General features: G+C 38.5%; 1 protein-coding gene across 4 annotated transcripts in view; it reads right to left on the bottom strand.

The window, feature by feature from the left end:
* KDM4C (lysine demethylase 4C) overlaps window positions 1-23373 on the bottom strand; it is a 390883-nt gene that overhangs the window by 153451 nt on the left and 214059 nt on the right. For all 4 annotated transcript variants that reach the window (XM_005605001.4, XM_070248477.1, XM_070248476.1 and 1 more), the window contains 3 exons: window positions 9078-9271; window positions 5639-5877; window positions 2764-3077 (listed from right to left, as the gene is read on the bottom strand). In XM_005605001.4, the coding sequence (XP_005605058.2) occupies window positions 2764-3077; window positions 5639-5877; window positions 9078-9271 (747 nt within the window). The remainder of the gene's footprint in view (window positions 1-2763; window positions 3078-5638; window positions 5878-9077; window positions 9272-23373) is intronic.

Genomic DNA, 23373 nt, shown 5'->3' with positions numbered 1-23373 from the left:
GTAGGACCATGGCAGTTGGTCCCCTCTATGCTGGTCACATGTGAATACCTGGCAGGTTCTCCTGCTCTCTGTCCTCACAAAGAAAGCAATAATGCCAATTTGAGGCTGAACACTTCTTCCATTCAGCAATAAATCACCACTTCTCTGAAGACCAAAGAAGAATCAAAAATTTTGTTTTCTTTTTTAATACGGCACATTACTGCCATCTTGAAACCACTTAAATTTTATACAAAAGCTTTTGTCCTGGGCTCTCCAAACTATAGTTTCCTTTCAAAGTTAGAGGAAAAAGTCATGTGCACCCTGACATCTCCCAGATAGACCCTACTTACAAGCTTTCTTGTCCATGCAATCCCAAAGCGGGGGTGGGGGGGGGGGGTTCCAGAGAGAAAGTTTGCATTAGTGGGTTTGCATCAACAGTTGATTAGGAAAGAAAGGAGTCTCAGAAATTCCCTGTAAGCTGAAGAAGCAGAAGCCAGAAGGAGAGAAACCATGCTGGCGTCTGACACCAAAACAGGATTATGAGAAAGCCTATGAGAGCATTCTAATGAAAGCTGGGAGTGGGCGAAAATGACAGAGTAACACAGGGTGAGATTTATCTGTGGTTTATAATAGCTAAAAGTCAATGTGGGAAATTATAACTTAGTCAACAGCAACTATTTATTAAGCCCTTCCTATGTGCCACACTGTTCTAAAAGCTGAGCTACAGCAGGAAAAATTACACCAGGTCCCTGCTTTCGAGGAATGTGCATAATAGAGGGGAAGGGCACAGACAACAAACAAGTAAAAAGTAAATATTTATCAGGTACCAATAAGCAAATACGCAATAAAGAAAAAATACAGCAGGACAAACAAATGGAAAGAGATGGGGAGGCGGGGCTATTTTACACAGGGTCGTCAGAGAAGGCCTTTCTGACAAGGAGACGTCTGAGTGGAATCTTGAGTGCAAGGTGGGAGCATTTATATTTAGCTCTCTGGGGAGGGAGTATTTTGGGGGGTGGGAATAGCATGCAAAATGTGAACATATTTGGTGTATTCCAGGGAGAGCATGAAGCCCTGTAGAGACAGACAGAGAGACAGGCAGACAGCCACTGTTCAACAAATAACTTCATATTTCTTGAGAAAATTGACTAAAGCTGACTGCTACCAGCATACACATAGCATTACACTTAATACTAAGAAACACTGGCCAAACTACACAAAAATGAAATGAGTCTGCATTACCTAGAAAGATTGTCTGACACCACGGTGTAAGAAAAAAATACCACACAGGTGTTTCTGAGAAGGGGCAAACCACGTCACTTAGCCCTCAACGTCAGTCTTTGCCCAGTGAAATGAGAAAGATGAAGGTCAAGGCACTGAGGGTAGACTCGCCTCCATCGAAAGCAAGAAAATGGGAGTCACTTCCAGTTCCATTCTAGTTCAAAGAATGTGACTAACGATAATTTAAACAAGCATTTGACGCATTCACCATTCCACAAAGAATCTCAATATCTGCTCAGTTACATTTAATCCCTACATGAAATTAAGATGTAAATTTTGTTTACTAGTATGTGAATGCTATTTTCACATTTCCCTTAGCCATCTTTTCAAACAAATTAGACCATATTTTTCTATTTCCCATACATTTTTGATAAATACTTTATAGTCCAGTACGATATACAATCATGCATAAAATGATAAATGTTGTTGGGTCAAATTGGGAAATTATCTATATTTTATTTGACATTTTAAAACTACTGATACACAGAGTATTCCAGGTAGATTCCTTACCTAATCCCCCTTGCTATTCAAAGATGCAAAAAGGCGTGTGGTGAGTGGAAGTGAGCAGGAGCAATCAAGAAGTGGGTCTGTTCAGCGGCCAGCTCAATTTATCAGCTCAAACAATTGAGGCTCTCTTCACTCATCCACTTGAATTCCCTCATTAAGCTGTATAGGTCAAAAGAGGCTGGCTGAATTCTGACACTCACTACACACAATCGGAGCCTGCCTGCCCCACTCACAATCTTACGGTTACAGCGACAGCTTATGCTGAAAGCATACGATATTAACATCATACAAGAACATATGAGAAACAAGGAGACTGTATAGAAAGAGTCAGGAGCTTACTAATCAAGAGAGGTCTTGAGTTTTCTGAGAAGCAAAAGGCCTGCTTCTGGCAGTGTGCAGGACCAGAAAGGTCAGCCTGGTCCTAGAATCAGAGTCAGGGGAAAGTGTGACCAGGTGAGCCCTAATGATAAAACACAGGCTATGGGAAGCCTGGGACCCAGAGTATTAAGTGTTGGCAGGAGGAGGTCAAAGCCCTGTAGATGAATCATTTCTAGTCTGGTTAATATTGCAAGTAATAGAACCATTCTGTATCTTGACTGTATGAACGTCAATATCATTGTGATATCCTACTATAGTTTTCCAAGAAGTTACTACTGGGGGAAACTGGGTACACAGGAACTCTCTGTACTATTTCCTACAACTGCATATGAATCTATAATTGTCTCAAAATAAAGAGTTTAATTTTAAACAAATTTAAAAAGAAAGAAAATTAAGCTCCAACATGTGACGGAAAGTTCCATGCTCTCCGAATTGTCACCACATGAGCCAGAGCTCGCGGAAGGCTTACCTTCCAGTCATCGAAGGAAATATGATTAAGACTCATAAATGTGGAATGTTATTTCTGCCCTAAAGCAAGATTTCTATGCACTGAATGCTATTTTCAAAAAGTCCTCTCACCACACAATAAATACAGTAAAAACGGACATTGCCACATACAGTGGGGACTTTGAAGCCATTTCTCTCTCCACTGGGGACAGCTGGGACTTCCCCAGGTTCAAGGCCACTCCCACGGCTCTCCACATCACTCTCTTCTCCCTCTGTCAACACGCTGTTACTCTCTGCCATTGAGGAGCAGGACTCAGGTGACTTTGGCCATGGAAGCTTCGGTGGGTCTAACTCCTCAGATGTCACATGGCCACTAGATGCAGAATTATCAGCCTCACTGGGATTCGAAGGTGGAATTGTGACACAGGCTTGGTCATTCTCAGTTTTTGTTTCCTCCATTATAGATGTGCTTGAGCAGCTGTTTCCTGAGGAGTAAAACAAAAGGCTATTAACAAATTTTGCATTGTATTATTGCTGAGTAGAACTGTTAAACTATTCGCAACTAAATTCCTATCTTCCAACTTCCCCAGACATGGGTGGGCAAGGTCACCGAAGCACCATGCAGCCTTATTAGTTGTTAAAGTGAGATGCTGAAGTCTGGCAAGAGAATATACTTACTGACCAAAAAAAAGGGTTTAAAAATGGTTCCACTGTAAGACCAATGTCAAAGCCAGGGCAATAACAATAATTATCGAAAGCAACAGCAATTTTAAATCTTCCTAAAAATAAGAATTATAGGGGCTGGCCCCGTGGCCGAGTGGTTAAGTTCGCGCGCTCCGCTGCAGGCGGCCCAGTGTTTCGTTAGTTCGAATCCTGGGCGCGGAAATGGCACTGCTCATCAGACCACGCTGAGGCAGCGTCCCACATGCCACAACTAGAAGAACCCACAACGAAGAATACACAACTATGTACTGGGGGGCTTTGGGGAGGAAAAGGAAAAAATAAAATCTTAAAAAAAAAATAAATAAATAAGAATTATATTCCAGGGGCCGGCCCGTGGCCGAGTGGTTAAAATCACGCACTCTGCTGCAGCAGCCCAGGGTTTCGCTGGTTTGGATCCTGGGCGTGGACATGGCATGGCTCATCAGGCCACACTGAGGCGGCATCCCACATGCCACAACTAGAAGGACCTGCAACTAAGATATACAACTATGTACCGGTGGGATTTGGGGAGATAAAGCAGAAAAAAGAAAAAAAAAAGAGAGATTGGCAACGGTTGTTAGCTCAGGTACCAATCTTTAAAAAAAAAAGAATTATATTCCAATATTTGATGCCAAGAGCTGCTGCTGATGAAACATTCCAACTCAGAGGATGTACGTAAAGAACACATGTAAAACTGTGAGGATCCAATAAAAATTATTTCCTTGTTATTACACTAATCCTGTATCATACACTGACGGCACATAAAAGGAGAATATCACCAGTACTTCTCTTCTACTGCCATCACTAGTCTCTCTTCTCCCTCCCTTACACACAAACACACACACACACAGAAGCATCATTTCACCTATCACATACTAGCACTCATGTTGAACCTAGCCACATCTTCTACTCAAGTGTTCTGCCAGGTCTCAAAACCTGGAGGTGAAAATGTAAGGAACCATGCAGCGACAGCGCTAAGAAAATTGGGTGCCCTTGGCCTAAATCACCCAGTAATTCATAAAGTGGCTAATTAAACCCAGTGTGATAAAAACTATGCTGAGGGATTATAAAGAAATACCCACACGTATTGTACAACTGCCTTCTATGCACTGCTTGCTGCTATTCCATTCTCTACCTTCTCCACTTTGCTATCTTCTATCTATTTATCACAAGTCAATTCAGATATCACCTACTCCAAGAAACGTTGCGAGGCCAGCCTCCTGTCTGTTTTGGTCTTTCCTTGGTATACCAGCAACATCCTATGCCATCTCTATCATGGTACTTACCACACTGGATTGTAATCATATGTTTATTTGTCTAGCTCTCCATTAAAGTATAAACTCACTGGGAAAAAAGTCTATGATTTAAACTCTATTAGCACAAATATTTCAAGAGCAAAAGGTAACGAGGATGAAGAAGCAGCTGTGCATCAGATTAATTAGGACTGCGATAAGGACTTTTTCCCTTACTCTAAATGGAATAAGCATAAGAAGAAGGTAAGGACAAGACGTAAGCTACGTCGCTTTAAAGACTCCCTATGATTGCCATATGGAGAACTGACCCCGGAGGTGACTAGAGTGGACACTGGCAAAACAGGAGGGAAGCAGTTTCTGCAATAGTCCAGGCAAGAGACAATGGTGCCTTGAACGAAGAGGAAGTAGGGGGTGGCCAGATTGGGGAGAGTCCCACATCTGAAGGACAGATCGGATGAGGGGTATAAAATGAAGATAGGAATTACAGTAAAAGGACAAACACTCCGATAAATATTAAAGAGGCAAAGCTTTAAAGCAGTTTCAGAGAAATACACTATAAAAGAGCAAAAACGCAAAGTAGTTGAGACTTACAGATGATGGCTTTGGTACAGAGAAGCAGCCAGGGAACTCTACAAACCATTTCACAAGACTGAATGATTTTTGTTGTTCTTTTTTAAACCCTTAATCTTTATTTTCTTCTTAAAATTAAGTCGAAAGCTAAGAATCTGCAAAGAATTATCTATAATTGGTTTCCTCTGTTCCATGTGAATTCAAGAGAAGCTTTCCAAAAATGTATTGTATATTGTAAATTGAGTTGCACCCCAAAAAATTTCATTTTAGAATCTTCTTTTTTATTAAAGCAAATAGGCACTGCTGGCTGTTTGTCTCACAATGTCATTACATGTAACAGTGGTGCTCTTGACTTTTATAAGATTCCCTTGGCCTCTTGGTTGAGTTACCCCATAACTTTAGATAGTTTATTGGTTAAACTATGTGGAAAAGAACGTCTGTCCTAGTGAATATAGATTTAACGCGTCAGCTCATCAAACACCTCCTACTTATATGTGAAAGGTAGTTAGCCAGTTTCTCACCTGAAAGTCTGATATTCTCTGATGAATTCTGATCCAGCTGCATCCTGCTAGCAGAGGCGTCTTCCTCTGAAGGCGCTTGTGTGTTCCCCAGTTTCGCTGCTGCTTCTGGCTTTTCACTGGCCTTGAGGTCATCTGGGTGTGGGTCAGAGGTGGGGCCCTCTGCCCCCTCGACTGCAGCCAACACTTCCCCATCCTCCTCATTCTTAGGCCTCTTAGACTGAGAACTAGTGCCCTGGAAGCTATAAAGAAGAAAAGCCCTGGTCAGAGCAGAACGTTTGCAATGGACAGGATAAAACACAAACCAGTACAAGCGTTATTTTCACTTATTGAAAGAAGAAAAAAACTGATAATTTTTTAATCATTGTGCAGAGATAACCTTCACAATTAATAGATTAAATTTGAAATTGAAATCTTAACAGTTTTAATAACAATTTACTAAAAATTAAAGTTAAAACAATCGCAAATAATTGATCATTAAACATTATCGGGGGAAAAGTCATTGCTAAAATTTTATAACAATATTAAAAGAAGTCTGAAAATAAAAATAAAGTGAAAAATGATGACATGAGGGAAAATCAAATCAATAAACCAAATATTATTTAGATAATGAAGAAAGGAAAAAGAAATGAGATCTCATAAAGCTGTTGTTAAAATCCGAGTGGATTCTTTATATTCCAAGGTGAACTAGTGGCCACACATCTCTGAGTTTTGAAGTATGCAAGAAAATCATTAAAATTAAACGACAAATCATCAGTAGTTAAAGAAAATAAGAGAGGAGGAAGGCTGACTGTATGTATTTAACATCTTATATCAACATTATTTTTGGAGTGGATGCCATTTTTTTTTCCCTCTTTTAGTGTTTTCCAGCAAGTCACTTGATAGCTTTGTCATAGATACTTTTTGTATATGACACATTCCTAACACTTTCATTTAGGAAAAATTACAACTCAAAGCAAAGCAACGTGTATTTCAGTGCCCAAAAACACATACACATACCCCAACACACACACACACACACACAAGAAAACTCTACAATACTAAGAAATGTGGGAAGTCAGGAAGGGCAGAGATCTGAGATAAAGAGGGTAGCAAGGGATAACCTATGTAAACTAGCTCTGTCTGCCGCTGATACAAATACTACCAGTATCATCAACACCAGTATCACTTTTACAGAGAACTCATGCACTGGCCCATGCGGAAATCTTCACATTATGAATAGCATAGTACATGTAAAATAAGATGGCTGACATCTCTCCGAGACTTCCGTGAACTGTTCCTTTCATTTGATTTCCCCAGATAAAGCATCACTTAAGGGAGATCAGCAAACTCTATGATCAAACCACAGGGCTGAGCATAATCAACAAGCCCCTTAACAAGAGGCTTTCTAACTGGGTGAACAAAGTCCATTGATTATTTTAACCTACTGAACGGCATTTCAAATCTGTTCAATGTCATAAATCTACATTCTCTGTCAACAAGGACCACCATGGTTAGTAACTAGGAGACCAGATCATCCACCTAATTAGAGTATTATGCTTTCTGTCCATTAAAGAACAATTCTCAAGATATTCTATTGGTGTTTCTTTTGAACTCAAGATTGACCACTGCTTCCTCCCACAGCTGGCTTTTTTGGTAAGGTGAATTAACACATTTATCAAAGGCATGACTCTCTAAATCAGTGTTTCCCAAGCTTTTCTGAATGCAACCCATAGTTAGTTAGACATTTTAGATGGTGACACAACGCACCCACACACACATGCTCACACACGTCATGGATTAATACTTACTCTTACCACATGAGAAGGACTATGATACTTTTTATTCTATTTTACTTCCTAATTTAAAAATGTTCTTCCGGGCCAGCCTGGTAGCGCAGCGGTTAAGTTCACATGTTCCGCTTCTCAGCGGCCTGGGGTTCACGGTTTGGATCCCGGGTGTGGACATAGCACCGCTTGGCAAAAAGCCATGCTGTGGTAGGCGTCCCACATATAAAGGAGAGGAATATGGGCATGCATGTCAGCTCAGGGCCAGTCTTCCTCAGCAAAAAGAGGAGGACTGGCAGTAGTTAGCTGAGGGCTAATCTTCCTCAAAAAAAAAAAAAAAGTTGTTCCTAACCTACTAAACTGATTTGAAATCTAACAGTTTGAAAATCCCTGCTGTAAACTATAGGGTGAAATAAGAACAGCTGGTTTGCATTCTGCTGCTAGTTCTGTGCCTCAAGCACATCTCCTCCAAAATGCAGAAGTCTGACTCCATGCTCTTAAGTTTCCTCCGCTCTCTACCATTCTCAAACAGCAGAAAATAAATGTCAGGAAAAAAGAGAATCAGAAAGTAAGCATCAAGTGTGGGCAAAGATTTAAAATTACAGTGATATTTAGTTAAAAATTGGAAACAAGCTACAGGTCCATATACAGGGGATTAGGTCAATATATGCAGGCATTAAAAATTACATTATAGCAAATCATTTAATTACATTAAAAAAACCTCACAAAACTGGTCATCAAATCGTTAATAGAGCATGGCCCCAATTTTGGAAAGGTATATAATATTATATAATACATAATAAACATATATGTAAAGGATATATATAAAATGTTAACACTGGTTATCTGTGGAATTATGAGGTTATGGGTGATTTGAGATTCCTTCATTATTCTTTTCCTTATTTTACAAATTTTCTCCAATGCATAAATATTACTTTTGCAATCCGCAAGAAAATCAGTGAGTAATATTGGAGAGTAAAAATATAACATAAACCTGGAAAATGTAAGAGTCTAAAAAGGTTGCCTGAGGACCTGAGCAACATAACACATAACCCTGTTCGATGGGTTTTAAAACACAAGATGCCCACAGGAAGCTTCTGGAATGGTCCTGGCCACAAAAACAGAATACAGAGTGAAGCTCACAGGGACAACCACGGACAGAAACAACTCACGCTCTGCTTCACATCTTGTAAAAGAATAAGACCAAGCGTATAAAATGTAGCAAATTAAAGGCATACCAAGGAGAAAAGAACTATCTCACATGTTTGACAAATGCAGAAGAAAACTACTAAAGTCAGAAAGAAAGTCGGTAGCAAAATGCAAAAGTTGGAAATCAAATTACTGAAGTTAATAAAAGCATGGAGATGAATGGAAAGCACCAACACAACTTTAAAATACCTGCGTGTAAGAGGTCTAAGAAGTTCCAGTATTGTTCTATTTGCCATAAACAGCAACTCCAGGAATATTCTCAAACACAATATACATCTCTTCCTACATTCTATTTATTTATTACACTTCTCAAGAATTAAAAATACTTTGCGTCAAATTTTCAGTAAGATATTAAGCAAACTTACGATGAATAAATTTTAAAAAGTAAATAGTCTTTGAAAACCTCCTTTCAACGGTCCATTTAATTGAGTAGGTTCAAGCGGGATGGGATGGGGAGGGACAATCACCTCTTGGATGCTTTTCTTACTTTCCTCCTCCTCTGCAGCCAGGCTTTTACTTCAGGGGTGGATTCCGGAGTAGGCTTCGTGTGATCGATGGTGTAGATATCCTTTCCTTGCTTCCAAAGCTGGTATCTGTCCGGCTGAAATTTCCTCACAAAGATATCCATTGAAATCTTCACCATGTCTTTCCTGCAGGTACACTGAAACACAATGGGGTTGGTGTGCTTTACGCTAGTTACACAGAGTCACATAGAGTCATCCTTTGTACCATACACAAATATTTAGTCACTACATAATCAAGGATAATGTTTTACATTTTCAAACATTCAGTGAATAAAGAACTCAATTTCTTCTGAATAAAGGTGACAACCTGTATATTCACATTTATAAATGGTAAAATAATATGTTAAAATGCATTATAGACTTCAGAGGGAACTGTGTGCCAAGAAAAACTAACAGGAAAGAGACCACATTTGAAAGCATGCCTGCAACAAAACGACTCCCCTCCCATCACAAGGATCTATCGAATAGCTGAACAGTGAAAGATCTGCAAAGCCAAAAACCTAGGCTGGCAACGAATAAAAGTAGCCAGTGAATGTGACTAGAAAAATTTAACTAATGGGTTGAGATGAATTTTCTTCAAGATATATTTTAATCACATTATGTTTATTAACAAATATGCTCTCACAAAGCAACCAACAATTAGGAGCAAATAAACAGTCTCTTCTACATTAGATCACATAAACTACCCACTACCACCCCTACAAACATATTCACTAGGAAGAAGGAATAGTGTTAAGGTGAGAAGTTCAAAGAAAACATTATTGAGAATCCACTTGGACTTGGAGTCTCATGAATACATAGTTAGCAGTCGTGTCTTACAAATCAAGTTTCCTATAAAGACTTCACACAGGTTACATTGTGTCTAGGCCAATACTCCGCGCAACAGGGCAGATACCATTCAAAGAGTGGTGCAGAAGTCGTCTCAAAGATGTAACTAAGGGCCAGTCCCGTGGCCAAGTAGTTGGGTTCACGCGCTCTGCTTTGGCGGCCCAAGGTTTCACCACTTCGGATCCTGGGTGCCAATATGGCAACACTCATCAAGCCATGCTGACGCGGCATCCCACTAGAAGGACCCACAACTAAAAAATATACAATTATGTACTGGGGGGATTTGGGGAGAAAAAGTAAAAAAAAAAAAAAAAAAAAGAAGAAGAAGATTGGTAAGTTGTTAGCTCAGGTGCCAATCTTCAAAAAACTAAAAAGATGTAACTAATATACCTTGACACTTCTTAACACACCTGGCAACCGAATGGTTGACTCAACAACAGCCTTGAAACAGTGTCTCTCAATATTTTGGTGATACAATTATCATCTCCATACAAATTAATCTCAAAGTCTTAATCTCCAGCCTGAAACTTCACTACACCCAATTCAAATGTTGACAGGCATTATGATTTGAAAGTTCAGAAAACACTCACCACCCAATGTGCCTAAAACCAACTCCTTCTTCAACTGTCAACAAACATTCTGTTATCAACGATACGACAATTATTCCATTCTCCTACATTCACAGTCAACATTTTTTAATCCCTTCCTTTCCCTCTGCCCCTAGAAATCCAGTGTCATCATCTACGATTGATTCTTCCTCTAAAATGTCTCCTGCATAAATTCCTTACACCAGGATCCTTCTAGCTTCATGGTCAGATGTTGAATCCTGGCACAACAAAGCTAACTAATTTCCCTGCCTCCAGTCTCTCCTAACACCAATCCATCTCTTTGGCTGTCTAGAGCTGTCACTTTATCTTGTCACAAATATCTTGTAATCTTTCATTTCTGAGTTCACTAAGGTGTAATTACCCTGCTCTGCCTTTAGAATTAAGTCCAAACTCCTGAGCCAGGCATTCAAGGGCTCCAAGATTTGACTCCACCAATGAGACTGCCAGGTTCCTGTCCCACTGCAAGTCAACATGAATACTCCTCTTCAACCCAAGAGGCATAGTCACCAGGGCCCAAATGCACCACATGCTTCCTTACCCTACAACTATTGTTCCTACCACAATGTCTTCCTGCTCACCATTCTGCGGTCTAAAGAAAATTCACCCTAAACACTGAATGCAAATTGTACCAATTGTTCCTTTGAATGGAGTACTATTAATCGACAGCACTGCTTTCTATTATCACTTAGGTATAGAGAGAATTCTAAGTCATTTTTCTGTACTTATCTTGCTTAGGAATATGGAAAACGAAGATCCTGAGAAATTTAAATATATTTGGTTTAAGATGCAAGTCTTTCATGAAAGGAAAAAATAAAAGTTTAGGTTCATCAGCAGAAATCTTATTTTCTTACAGTGTTATTAATATTTGCTTCATGAAGAACAAGTAAGGAGTGGACAATATAGACACTATAAGTTTCCTTGGAGTGGGAGAAATCTGTCTCACACATTTTAACTTCCCATTCCCCTCTCCCAGAAGTCTGGAATTTCGTAAACATGCAACAAGATCTACCACTCAACTGACTGCTTGACTCTCTGTAAGTATAATAGATGTGCTATCCTCAACTTAAATCTTAAAAAGAGTCATAAAATACCCAAAATAATGAAGGAACAAATGCTGAGTCAAAAATAGAAAACTTCAGGGGCTGGTCCCGTGCCACAGTGGTTAAGTTTAGCATGCTCTGCCTCAGCAGCCTGGGGTCACAGTTTCGGATCCTGGGCATAGACCTACACTATTGTCAGCCATGCTGTGGTAGTGTCCCACATTTAAACTGGAGGAAGATTGGCAACAGGTGTTAGCTCAGGGCTAATCTTCCTCAGAAAAAAAGGAAAAAGAGTATATTTCAGCAGCACAGAGAAAACCTACTCTTGTTAACACCGACAAATAATAACACTCATCTAAACCCCTATGAAGATTAAATGAGATCATTTAAGAGAATGCACTACATAGCTCTATCAGTAGGAAAGGAAGACATTAATAGTCTCATTTAGAAATAAAGAAACTTACACACTATATATTGGTACAAAGAGCAACAACCAATAATAGGTAATACGTTTCAAGCAAACTATTTCTGTTACGAAGTCAACATACTAATCAGAATGGCTACTCTTACTACTCCTTTTAAGAACATATATATTAGTTAAAAATCCTAAGTCAAAATTTAAAGAGAATTGTCAGGAGTCTGAATGCATTGAATTCTTCCATACTTCACTTATTACACAGAATCATGATTATTTGTTCCTGTCTCCCAGGAAGTCAAATTCACGCTCTCTATTATTTATACTGAAAACCAGCAATCTAATTTAAAGGTGAAAATGTTTTTAAAAGTCAGCAACTTTCTAAGACAGAAAACACTAAGTTAGTCATTTGAATTGCAGGATTGGAAATTTCATATAACCACAATATATGATTAATAAAATAAGCAGTTAATTCTTAACAAAACACACAAACTGAAGTATTACTTTAACATATTTTCTTTGTGACACACAGGCTGACTAATTATGAAAAAAAAAATGCTTTCATGTGCAAACATCTGGTAAGGAAGGCTTTGAAAGCATGTAAAAATGTGTGAAATTATTCTGCTTTTCAGCCTATTTATAACAATTAAATGACAATTAGGAAGGAACTATTCATAGGAAACAATACTTTAAAATAAGACAACAAGCCTAGAGGCACTTGATGTGGCTATTACAGTTGTTCTGTGGGTGTTACAGATTGAATTGTGTCGCCTTTGAAAGGTATGTTGAAATGCTAAGCCCCAGGACACTGGAATGTGACCTTATTTGGAAATAGAGTTATGGCAGAAGTAATTTCTTAAGGAGCTACTGGCGTAGAGTGGGTCCTTAATCCAACAGGACTAGTGTCCTTATCAGAAAAGAGGAGACACACACAGACACACAGGGGAGAAGGCTGTGTAAAGATGGAGGTGCGGAATGGAGTAAGACATCTACGAGGCAAGGACCACCAGGGATTAACTTACACCATCAGAAAGAGGATCTCACAGTGGGGACAGACCTGCTGGCACCCTGGTTTTGGACTTGCAGCCTCCAGAACTGCGAGACAATAAATTCCTGTTGTTGTAAGCCCTTCAGTTTGAGGTGCTCTGTTACCACAGTCTTAGGAAACTAACACGGACTTAGAAAACTAACATAAATTTTGGCACAAGGAAGTGTGGTACTGCTGTAACGAAAACCTAAGATTGTGGAAGTAGCTTTGGAGAGGAGAAGAGTAAAGAAAGCTTCCATTATCATAGACAATACATATGTAGTCATGAACAGAATGTTGCAAGACATATGAACTTTGTTAAAGGAGCTTCTGGTGAGGTCTCAGATGGAAATGAGGAGGATTGTACCGGACACTGGAGGAAAAGTGACGTCTGTTATGAAGGGGCAGAATAACTTTCTTCTGTTGCATGGAAGGTAGAATTTGTAAGTAATGAACTTGGATATGTAGCTGTGGAGATTTCCAAGGAAAGTATGGAAGGTGCAGCCTTGTTTTCTTTGCTGGTTATTGTAAGAAAGGAAAGGAAAAAAATAAACTGATGAAGGACTGTTAAGCAAAATGGAACCAGTTCAGAAAATTCTCAGCCCACCCACAGAGTGTGCTCTGGAGACTGGGCCCATGGTTTGAGTGGACAAACATTTGCTAAAGAGATTAGGCATGAGATTCATGAATGAAATCAACCATCTCAGCGGAAGTCAGGAATGGAGACATTGTTATCCAGGAAAGATGTGTGAAACACCCTCCTGTCTGATGGCTTGGGCACCCATGAATTGCACAAGAGACCAACACAGTTTTTGAGAATTTTATACTAGCAGAAATGCTGCCAGCCTGGACTAAAAGAGATAGACAGGATGAAACAAAGAATGACTCCAAGGGCAAAGCTACAATGAAGAGGACTAAACCAATAGGATCTCCTCAGGCTGTTAGAGTAGCCCTAACAAACTAATATACTGGGCGTATAAAAAAGATGCTGTCATATTTTAACTAAGATATATTAATTGAGGGATTAAATCAACCAGAAAACACATTCATGTTAAATTTTTCTGAACAACATAAACCTACCAAAAATTACTATGTAATCACGGGTATAAAAGATAATATGCAAATTAATCCTTTAAATATTCAAAACTATTCCTTTAAAGTTCTACTTAGGATTATAATGCCTTGGAAGATGAGAAAAAGAAAACATGATATTAATTTGTCAAGGAACTATAAGACCTATGATTCACTATAGTGTGGTGCTTAGAAGTCTGGATTCAAACATTAGCTTCACCACTGACTAGCTGTGTAACCTTGATCAAGTTACTGAACCTGTCTGTGCCTCAGTTTCCTCATCTGAAAAATTGGGCATAACAATGGTAACTACCTCATGGGGCCAATACAAGGATTAAACTTTTTATATCTGTAAAATACTTAAGACTGCTATAAATGTTATGTAAGTGCCTATTTTTAAAAAACTAGGATAAGCCTTATACTAGTGTGACCACAAGAATACAGGAGCTCCTAGTGTTATTAAATTTTGCCTTACAGGGAAAGTTGAAGCAACCAAGGAGGTAAGAATCAGGCTACCATGTCTAACAAATGATCTTAAGAGTCAAGATGTACACAGTGGTTTTGAAGAATCATGGACTTGGGGGGATTGAGAGATAATATGAGGACTGAGCCACTGTCACAAGAGAGACTAGTGCGTGCACGTCCAGGTCCTGGTTGGGTCATGTGTTACAATCAGACTCAACTCCTTGGCCTCCCATCTCAAAGAAACTAAAAATGAAGGCCCAGTAGAACTCAGGCATTTACGAGAGGAAATACCCACAACATAAATGACTGCTGCCACATGCCAAACATAGGATACTGTAAGGAGCAACAAGGTGTGGGTGGGGTTCAAGACATGTGACTTCTCTACTGTGTCCAAAAGTAAATAAATAAATAAAGGCTCTTTTCAATATAAGAGCTTGGGGTTAGATGGCTCCATGTATGCAGTTTTGAGAGACATGACAATATCCACTTGAATGTCAGGATTAAAGAGTAACTTTCCTTACCTTTGGGGGGGAAGTCCTCTTCTCGTTTACATATAAAATTCTGATGTGTGTCGACCACAGTATATCATAGCCCCAAGAGGACAATGTTAAAATTTCATGTTAATTACTATCTTTCTTATATATTATTAATTTCCCAACAATTATGAAAAGGGCCCAATACATAGAAGTAATCAGATTTACTAACAAGACAATCAAAAAGAGGGGAAGAGCCACTGACGGCAAAATCTTGTCTTGAAGATTTTTGAGTATCCAAATGAAGTGCATATTGCTGTCTTCTGCTCATGCGTGAGTACTTAGTGCATCTTGAAACCTAACAACTCTATAAAATACTGCCCTTTGTACTAACCATTACAATGATATTAAAAAACACAAGCAACAGGGATGACGTCAGTGTAATGGCGGAGTGAGCTCACCCAGGATTCTCTACCCTCCAACATACAACAAAAAAAGAGCAACAATATTCCAACAAAAAAATATTATAATAGCATGGGAATCCTTGGAGACCCACAGCAGCCAAACGAAGGAGGGAGGAGAGGCTGGAGCTGCCCTGGGAGGAGCTGGAACAGGGTAAGGGAGAACTTCGCTCCCTCCCCTAGAGACTGGAATCGCTGCCACGAGTGAGGGAAGGAGCAGGGGAGGGGCCACGCATCCAGGGATCATCCAAGACTCCCACAGACCCGTGCAGTGGAAAACCTCTAAGGGGGGAAGCTTTTGCGTGGGGCAACCTCAGAAAGCCAAGACCCCAGGAGAGCAGACAGCAACAGCTGATCAGGAAACCAGGTCTGCCTGAGAGAGAAGGTGACCCTCCTCCCCCAACCCACGTGGCACCAGCCATCCTGGCTGAAGGCGGAGGGCTCAAAATATACGGCTCTTGACCCCCATCTAGTGGCGACAAGCTGTAACTGCAATCAAATAATAGCACTATGCGCAAAAACCGTTCTGGCATCAAACAATTCATAAAAACACCAGACCAGAGGGAAAATAAGCACCCAGAATTATGCCCTGAGGACTCAGAAATAAGTAAACTAAATGAAAATGAATTCAGAATAGCTATAGTCAAAAAACTCAATGAGGTAAAGGAAAATATAGAGAAACAAGTCAATGAGTTCTGGAGTTACTTCACAAAAGAGATTGAAACTATAAAGAATCAATCAGAAATACGACAGATGAAAAATACAATGGATCAGATAAAACAGAATATGGACGCCCTGAATGCCCATGTGGATGCCACAGAGGACCAAATCAGCATAATCGAAGATAGACAGGTTGAATGGCTCCAGACAGAGGAAGAGAGAGAATTCAGAATAAAAATCTCCAAGAAATAGCTGACTCAATGAGGAAATGCAATATAAGAATAATTGGAAACCCTGAGGGCGACAAAAAGGAGAATGGAGCAGAAAGTGTGCTCAGAGGAATAATAAGGGAGAACTTCCCAAGCCTAGAGAATGAGAGAGAAATATGTGTGGAGGAAGTTTTCAGGTCTCCTAGCTTTGTCAATGTAAAAAGACCTACCGCGAGGCATATAGTAGTAAAACTGGCAAAAGTGAGTGACAAAGAAAGAATACTCAGGGCAGTAAGGCAGAAGAAAATAACCTACAAAGGAACCCCTATTAGACTTTCAGTGGATTTCTCTGCAGAAATCTTACAAGCTAGGAGAGATTGGAATGACATATTCAAAACTTTAAAAGATAACAATCTTTAGCCAAGAATACTCCATCCAGCAAAAATATCCTTCAGATATGAGGGAGAAATTAAATCTTTCCCAGACAAACAAAAGCTAAGGGACTTTGTAGCCAGAAGACCACCACTAGAAGAAATCCTCAAGAAGGCCCTCATACCTGAAAAAAGAAAAAAAGGGAGAAAGGGGCCACAAAACACAGAGTAAGGAGACAAATAGATAGAAGCAGAAAAGGATAGCAAATATACAACTACAGCATTAGGATAAAGGTAAGGAAAACACCAAAAACAAAGATAACCTTATCACTTTAACCACAAACTCAAAACACAAGTTGGAATAAGAGTTGACAATAACAACTTAGGAGGGACGGAGGAAAAGGACTGAATCAGTTTAGGCTAAGGAAATTAAAAGGCCACCAGAAAATGGACTATGTTATACAAAAGATTCTGAATACAAACTTCAGGGTAGCTACTAACTTTAAAAACAGAAGAGAGACACAAAAAATAAGTAAGGAAATAAGAAACTGCAGATGTCAATGGGTAGGCCAAAACACACACGACAAGAAACAAAGGTAATGCAGGAAAACCAGAAAACGAGTGACAGAATAACAGCATTAAGCCCTCATGCATCAATAATCACCCTCAATGTAAACGGATTGAACTCTCCAACAAAAAGACACGGAGTGGCAAAATGGATTAAAGAACAAGATCCAACAATCTGTTGCCTCCAGGAAACACACCTCAGCTCCAACAACAAACACAGGCTCAGAGTGAAGGGATGGAAGACAATAATCCAAGCTAATGGTGAACAAAAGAAAGCAGGTGCCACAATACTTATATCAGACAGAGTAGATTTCAAGATAAGGCAGGTAAAGAGAGACATAGAGGGTCAGTATATAGTGATCAAAGGGACACGACATCAAGAAGAAATAACGATTATTAATATCTATGCACCCAACACAGGAACACCAAAGTTCATAAAGCAACTATTAACAAACCTAAAAGAAGATATTAAAAATAACACAATAATAGTAGGGGACCTCAACACCCCACTCACATAATTGGACAGATCATCCAGACAGAAAATCAACAAGGAAATAGTGGAATTAAATGAAGAGCTAAAACAGTTGGACTTAATAGACATATATAGAACACTCCATCCACAAACAGCTGAATACACATTCTTCTCAAGCGCACATGGAACATTCTCAAGGATAGGCCATATGTTGGGAAACAAGGCAAGCCTCCATAAATTTTAAAAAATTGAAATAACAACAAGCATCTTTTCTGATCATAATGCTATAAAGCTAGAAATTAATTACAAGAATAAAGCTGAGAAAGGGACAAAGATGTGGAGACTAAACAACATGCTATTGAACAAGCAATCGATGATTAAAGAAATTAAAGGAGAAATCAAAAAATATCTGAAGACAAATGAAAATGATAACATGCCATACCAACTCACATGGGATACAGCAAAAGCTGTATGAAGAGGGAAATTCATCGCAATACAGGCATACATTAACAAACAAGAAAAATCCCAAATAAGCAATCTCAAATTACGCCTAACTGAATTAGAGAAAGAAGAACAAAGCCCAAAGTCAGCAGAAGGAGAGAAATAAGAAAACTCAGAGCAGAAATAAAGCATATTGAAACAAAAAAAGCAGTAGAAAGGATCAATGAAACAAAGAGTTGGTTCTTTGAGAATCTAAATGCAATTGACAAACCCCTAGTGAGACTTACAAAGAAAAAAAGAGAAAGCTCAAATAAACAAAATCAGAAATGAAAGAGGAGAAATAATAATAGACTCTGCAGAAATACAACAGATTATAAGAGAATACTATGAAAAACTACATGCTAACAAAATGGATAACCTAGAGGAAATGGATAAATTCTTAGACTTTTACAATCACCCAAAGCTAAGTCAAGAAGAAGCAGACAGCCTGAACAGACCAATCAGAAAGAAGGAGATTGAAACAGCAATCAAAAGCAGCCCAAAGAATAAAACTCCAGGACCAGATGGCTTTCCTGGGGAATTCTACCAAACTTTCAAAGAGGATTTAATACCTATACTTTTCAAGCTATTCCAAATAATTATGGAGGATGGAACACTTCCTAACACATTCTATGAGGCCAACATCATGCTGATACCAAAGCCTGACAGGACAGCACAAAAAAGGAGAACTACAGGCCAATATTGTTGATGAACATAGATGCAAAAGTTCTCAACAAAATTTTGGCAACTCGAATTCAGCAATACATCAAAAGGATCATACATCATGACGAAGTGGGATTCATACCAGGGACTCAGGTATGGTTCAACAGCCACAAATCAATCAACATGATACACCACATCAACAAATTGAGGAATAAAAACCACATGACTATCTCAATAGATGCAGAGAAAGCATTTGACAAGATCCAACAGCCATTTATGGTAAAAACTCTGAACAAAATGGGGATAGAAAGAAATTACCTCAACATAATAAAGGCCATATATGACAAACCCACAGCCAACATCATACTCAATGGGCAAAAACTGAGCACCATCCCCCTGAAAACAGGAATGAGACAAGGATGCCCTCTATCACCACTATTATTCAACATAGTACTGGAAGTTTTGGCCAGAGCAATTAGGCAAGAGAAAGGAATAAAAGGAATCTAAATAGGCAAAGAAGAACTGAAACTCTCACTGTTTGCAGATGACATGATCTTATATATAGAAAACCCTAAAGAATCCATTGGAAAACTTTTAGAAATAATCAACAACTACAGCAAAGTTGCAGGATATAAAATCAACTTACATAAATCAGTAGCATTTCTATACTCTAATAATGAACTAACAGAAAAAGAACTCAAGAACACAATACCGTTCACAATTGCAATAAAAAGAATAAAATACATCAGGGTGAATTTAACTAAGGAAGTGAAGGACCTATACAACAAAACCTACAAGGCTTTCCTGAAAGAAATGGATGAGGACATAAAGAGATGGAAAGGCATTCCATGTACATGGATTGGAAGAATACACATAGTTAAAATGTCCATACTAGCTACAGCAATCTACAGATCCAACGCCATCCCAATCAGAATCCCAATGACATTCTTTACAGAAATAGAACAAAGAATCCTAAAATTCATATGGGGCAACAAAAGACCCCAAATTGCTAAAGCAATCCTGAGAAAAAAAAAAAAAAAGCTGGAGGCATCACAATCCCTGACTTCAAAACATACTACAAAGCTACAGTAATCAAAACAGCATGGTACTGGTACAAAAACAGGCACACAGATCAATGGAACAGAACTGAAAGCCCAGAAATAAAACCATACATCTATGGACAGCTAATCTTCGACAAAGGAGCTGAGGGCATACAATGGAGAAAAGAAAGTCTTTTCAACAAATGGTGATGGGAAAACTGGAAAGTCACATGTAAAAGAATGAAAATTGACCATTCTTTTTCAGCATTCACAAAAATAAACGCTAAATGGATCAAAGACCTAAAGGTAAGACCCGAAACCATAAGGCTTCTAGAGGAAAATGTAGGCAGCACACTCTTTGATATCAGTATTAAAAGGATCTTTTCAGACATCATGTCTTCCCAGACAAGGGAAACAACAGAAAGAATAAACAAATGGGCCTTCATCAGACTAAACAGCTTCTTCAAGGCAAGGGAAAACAGGATTGAAACAAAAAAACAACCCACTAATTGGGAAAAAATATTTGCAAGTCATATATCTGACAAAGGGTTAATCTCCATAATATACAAAGGACTCACACAACTCAACAATAAAAAATCAAACCACTCAATCAAAAAATAGGCAGGAGACATGAACAGATATTTCTCCAAAGAAGACATACAGATGGCCAATAGGCACATGAAAAGATGTTCATCACTGATCAACAGGGAAATGCAAATCAAAACTACACTAAGATATCACCCTACACTCATTAGAATGACAAAAATAACCAAAACAAAAAGTAACAAGTGTTGGAGAGGTTGTGGAGAAAAAGGATCCCTCATACACTGCTGGTGGGAGTGCAAACTGGTGCAGCCACTATGGAAAACAGTATGGAGATTTCTCAAAAAATTAAAAATAGAAATATCATATGACCCAGTCATCCCACTACTGGGTATCTATCCAAAGAACTTGAAGTCAGGAATTCCAAAAGTCCCATGCACCCCTATGTTCATTGCAGCATTATTTACAATAGCTAAGACGTGGAAGCAACCTAAGAGCCCATCAACCAATGATTGGATAAAGAAGATATGGTATACATATACAATGGGATATTATTCAGCCACAAAAAAGAATAAAATCATCCCATTCACAACAACATGGATGGACCTTCGGGGAATTATGTTAAGTGAAATAAGCCAGATAGAGGACAATCTCTGTATGACTCCACTCATATGAGGAATTTAAACATGTGGACAAAGAGAACAGATTAGTGGCTACCAGGGGAAAGGGGGGTCGGGGGTGGGCACAAAGGGTGAAGGAGTGCACCTACAACACAACTGACAAACAATAATGCACAATTGAAATTTCACAAGATTGTAAACTATCATAAACTCAGTAAAATTAATTAATAAAAAACACAAGCAACATATTAATTCCTATTTCCTTCAGAAATTCAAATCAATAATCAAAAAAGTTGGTTTTTAACACCCTATGTTTTTAATCAAAATCTAGCCCACTCAAAAAAATAACTGTTCACGAAGGTTATCAGTTAATTATTTTCAACTAAATTGCTGTATTAGATCAGAACTACAACGAGAGAGAAGTATCCAAGACATAGCGAAACTGTCTTACACCTCCAAATGTGGAAACCAAGAAAATATGGGACTGTATATAAAATGTAAAAATGCCACACGTTCAATGGACTGACTATTCGTTGGCTTTGAGAGCCCAACAGTTTGTACGTTACAAGTTGCCCTCTGAAAGAGAGTATTTCATAAATAAAGAACAAAGAAAAGACAGATATTCTCCACTTCACTGTTTTCTAACAACCCACTTTCTTTAGCTATGACATAGCTTTCTTTAGCTATGGGTTATTAACATAATTAAACAAATTATTCATTATTTCTACATTAAGTAGTAACAAAGACTTAGCAAAGCAAAGTATTAAGCATAGTAACCCCCTATTTAATTAAGAATGTGACTGATGGTGATAACTAATTAGGGCCAAAATTAGTAACTAGACCTGAAATACAATTTTTTGGGTTTTTTGGTAAGGAAGATTGGCCGTGAGGTAACATCTGTTGCCAATCTTCCCCTTTTTGCTTGAGGAAGATTGTCTCTGAGCTAACATCTGTGCCAGTCTTCCTCTATTTTGTATGTGGGACACTACCACAGCATGGCTTGATGAGCGGTGTGTAAGTCCTTGGCCAGGATGGGAACACGTGCACACCAAACCACCAATGCAGAGCACGCGAACTTAACCACACCACCACCTCGTTGGCCCCCTGAAATATAATTTTATTCTAAATCATCAAACTATCTTTTATAGTAACATAGATAATTTAGTACTCAGTAAATTCAGATAATTCATTGAAAAATAATATTCAGACAATTCTAGGGATAAAGCATCAAGAGAAATCTTAACTACAGAATGTGGACATTAAATTGACAAGGCTATAATGAGACTTTCTCAACCTGATTTTCTGACCAACTGATCTACAGTTTACGCTTTATCCATCTAGGTTTGCATCTCTTTTATTACTTCCTATTCCTTAACCCTTCTATCTGTTTTCAACTTAGTCATGACCAAATCCTAAACACTCTTCTTTCTCTACACATGTAAAGAATAACCTGCTGGTAATTTGTTGGCATTAAAACAAACTATGTTACTAGTAATCCACTAGTACTCTTGAATCTTCATCTTCATCTCACATCTACATAAACATCCACCCAAGATAAATGGAGTAGGTTTTCACTGCGACATGCCAAACATGTAAGAGAAAAAGGCCCAGCTATTTGGGAAATCACCACACTGTTAACTCATATTAAATCTGAAGGCTTCTAGGAATCCCAAGACTTTCTTTGCTACACTTATCCCTAGTTATTTCTCATTCTGAACATGGATGAAAAACAATATCTTGCAATATGCACCCAAATTTATAGACTAGTATTTCTGATCAATATTTTCCTTAGGCATTATGTTCCAATGGAGAAGCCATTCAATTTTCATGGAATTTAATTAAATCAATTATTTTAACTGAAATATGGCCTAATTTAAAGAGTTAAGAAACACTAAATTAAAACAATTTTAGAAAATAGATGTATTAAGCAGTTAGTAAAGCCAGTGTCTACTGACACCGTATTATTCTACTATTTGTAGAAATATCTAATCTAACGAGATACTACAAAAATTGCTGATGGAGCTTTTGTTCTTTACACGTTCACCAGATAATTAATAATGAATAAAAGTATTTAATGTTTAGACGAGATGTAAATAAAAAAAGGGATCTATTTGTATTGGAATTCCTCTAAATAAATTCCAAAAGGTAAATAGAATATTTCACTTTTGCAGCCCATTCATTCCTCTATCATAAAATTTTCATTAGCAGTTACAAATCTGAACAGAA

The sequence above is a fragment of the Equus caballus genome, chromosome 23 (genome assembly GCF_041296265.1).
Source record: "Equus caballus isolate H_3958 breed thoroughbred chromosome 23, TB-T2T, whole genome shotgun sequence".
NCBI classification, from domain to species: Eukaryota; Metazoa; Chordata; class Mammalia; order Perissodactyla; family Equidae; genus Equus; species Equus caballus.
This window is presented reverse-complemented; position numbering and strand designations above follow the sequence as displayed.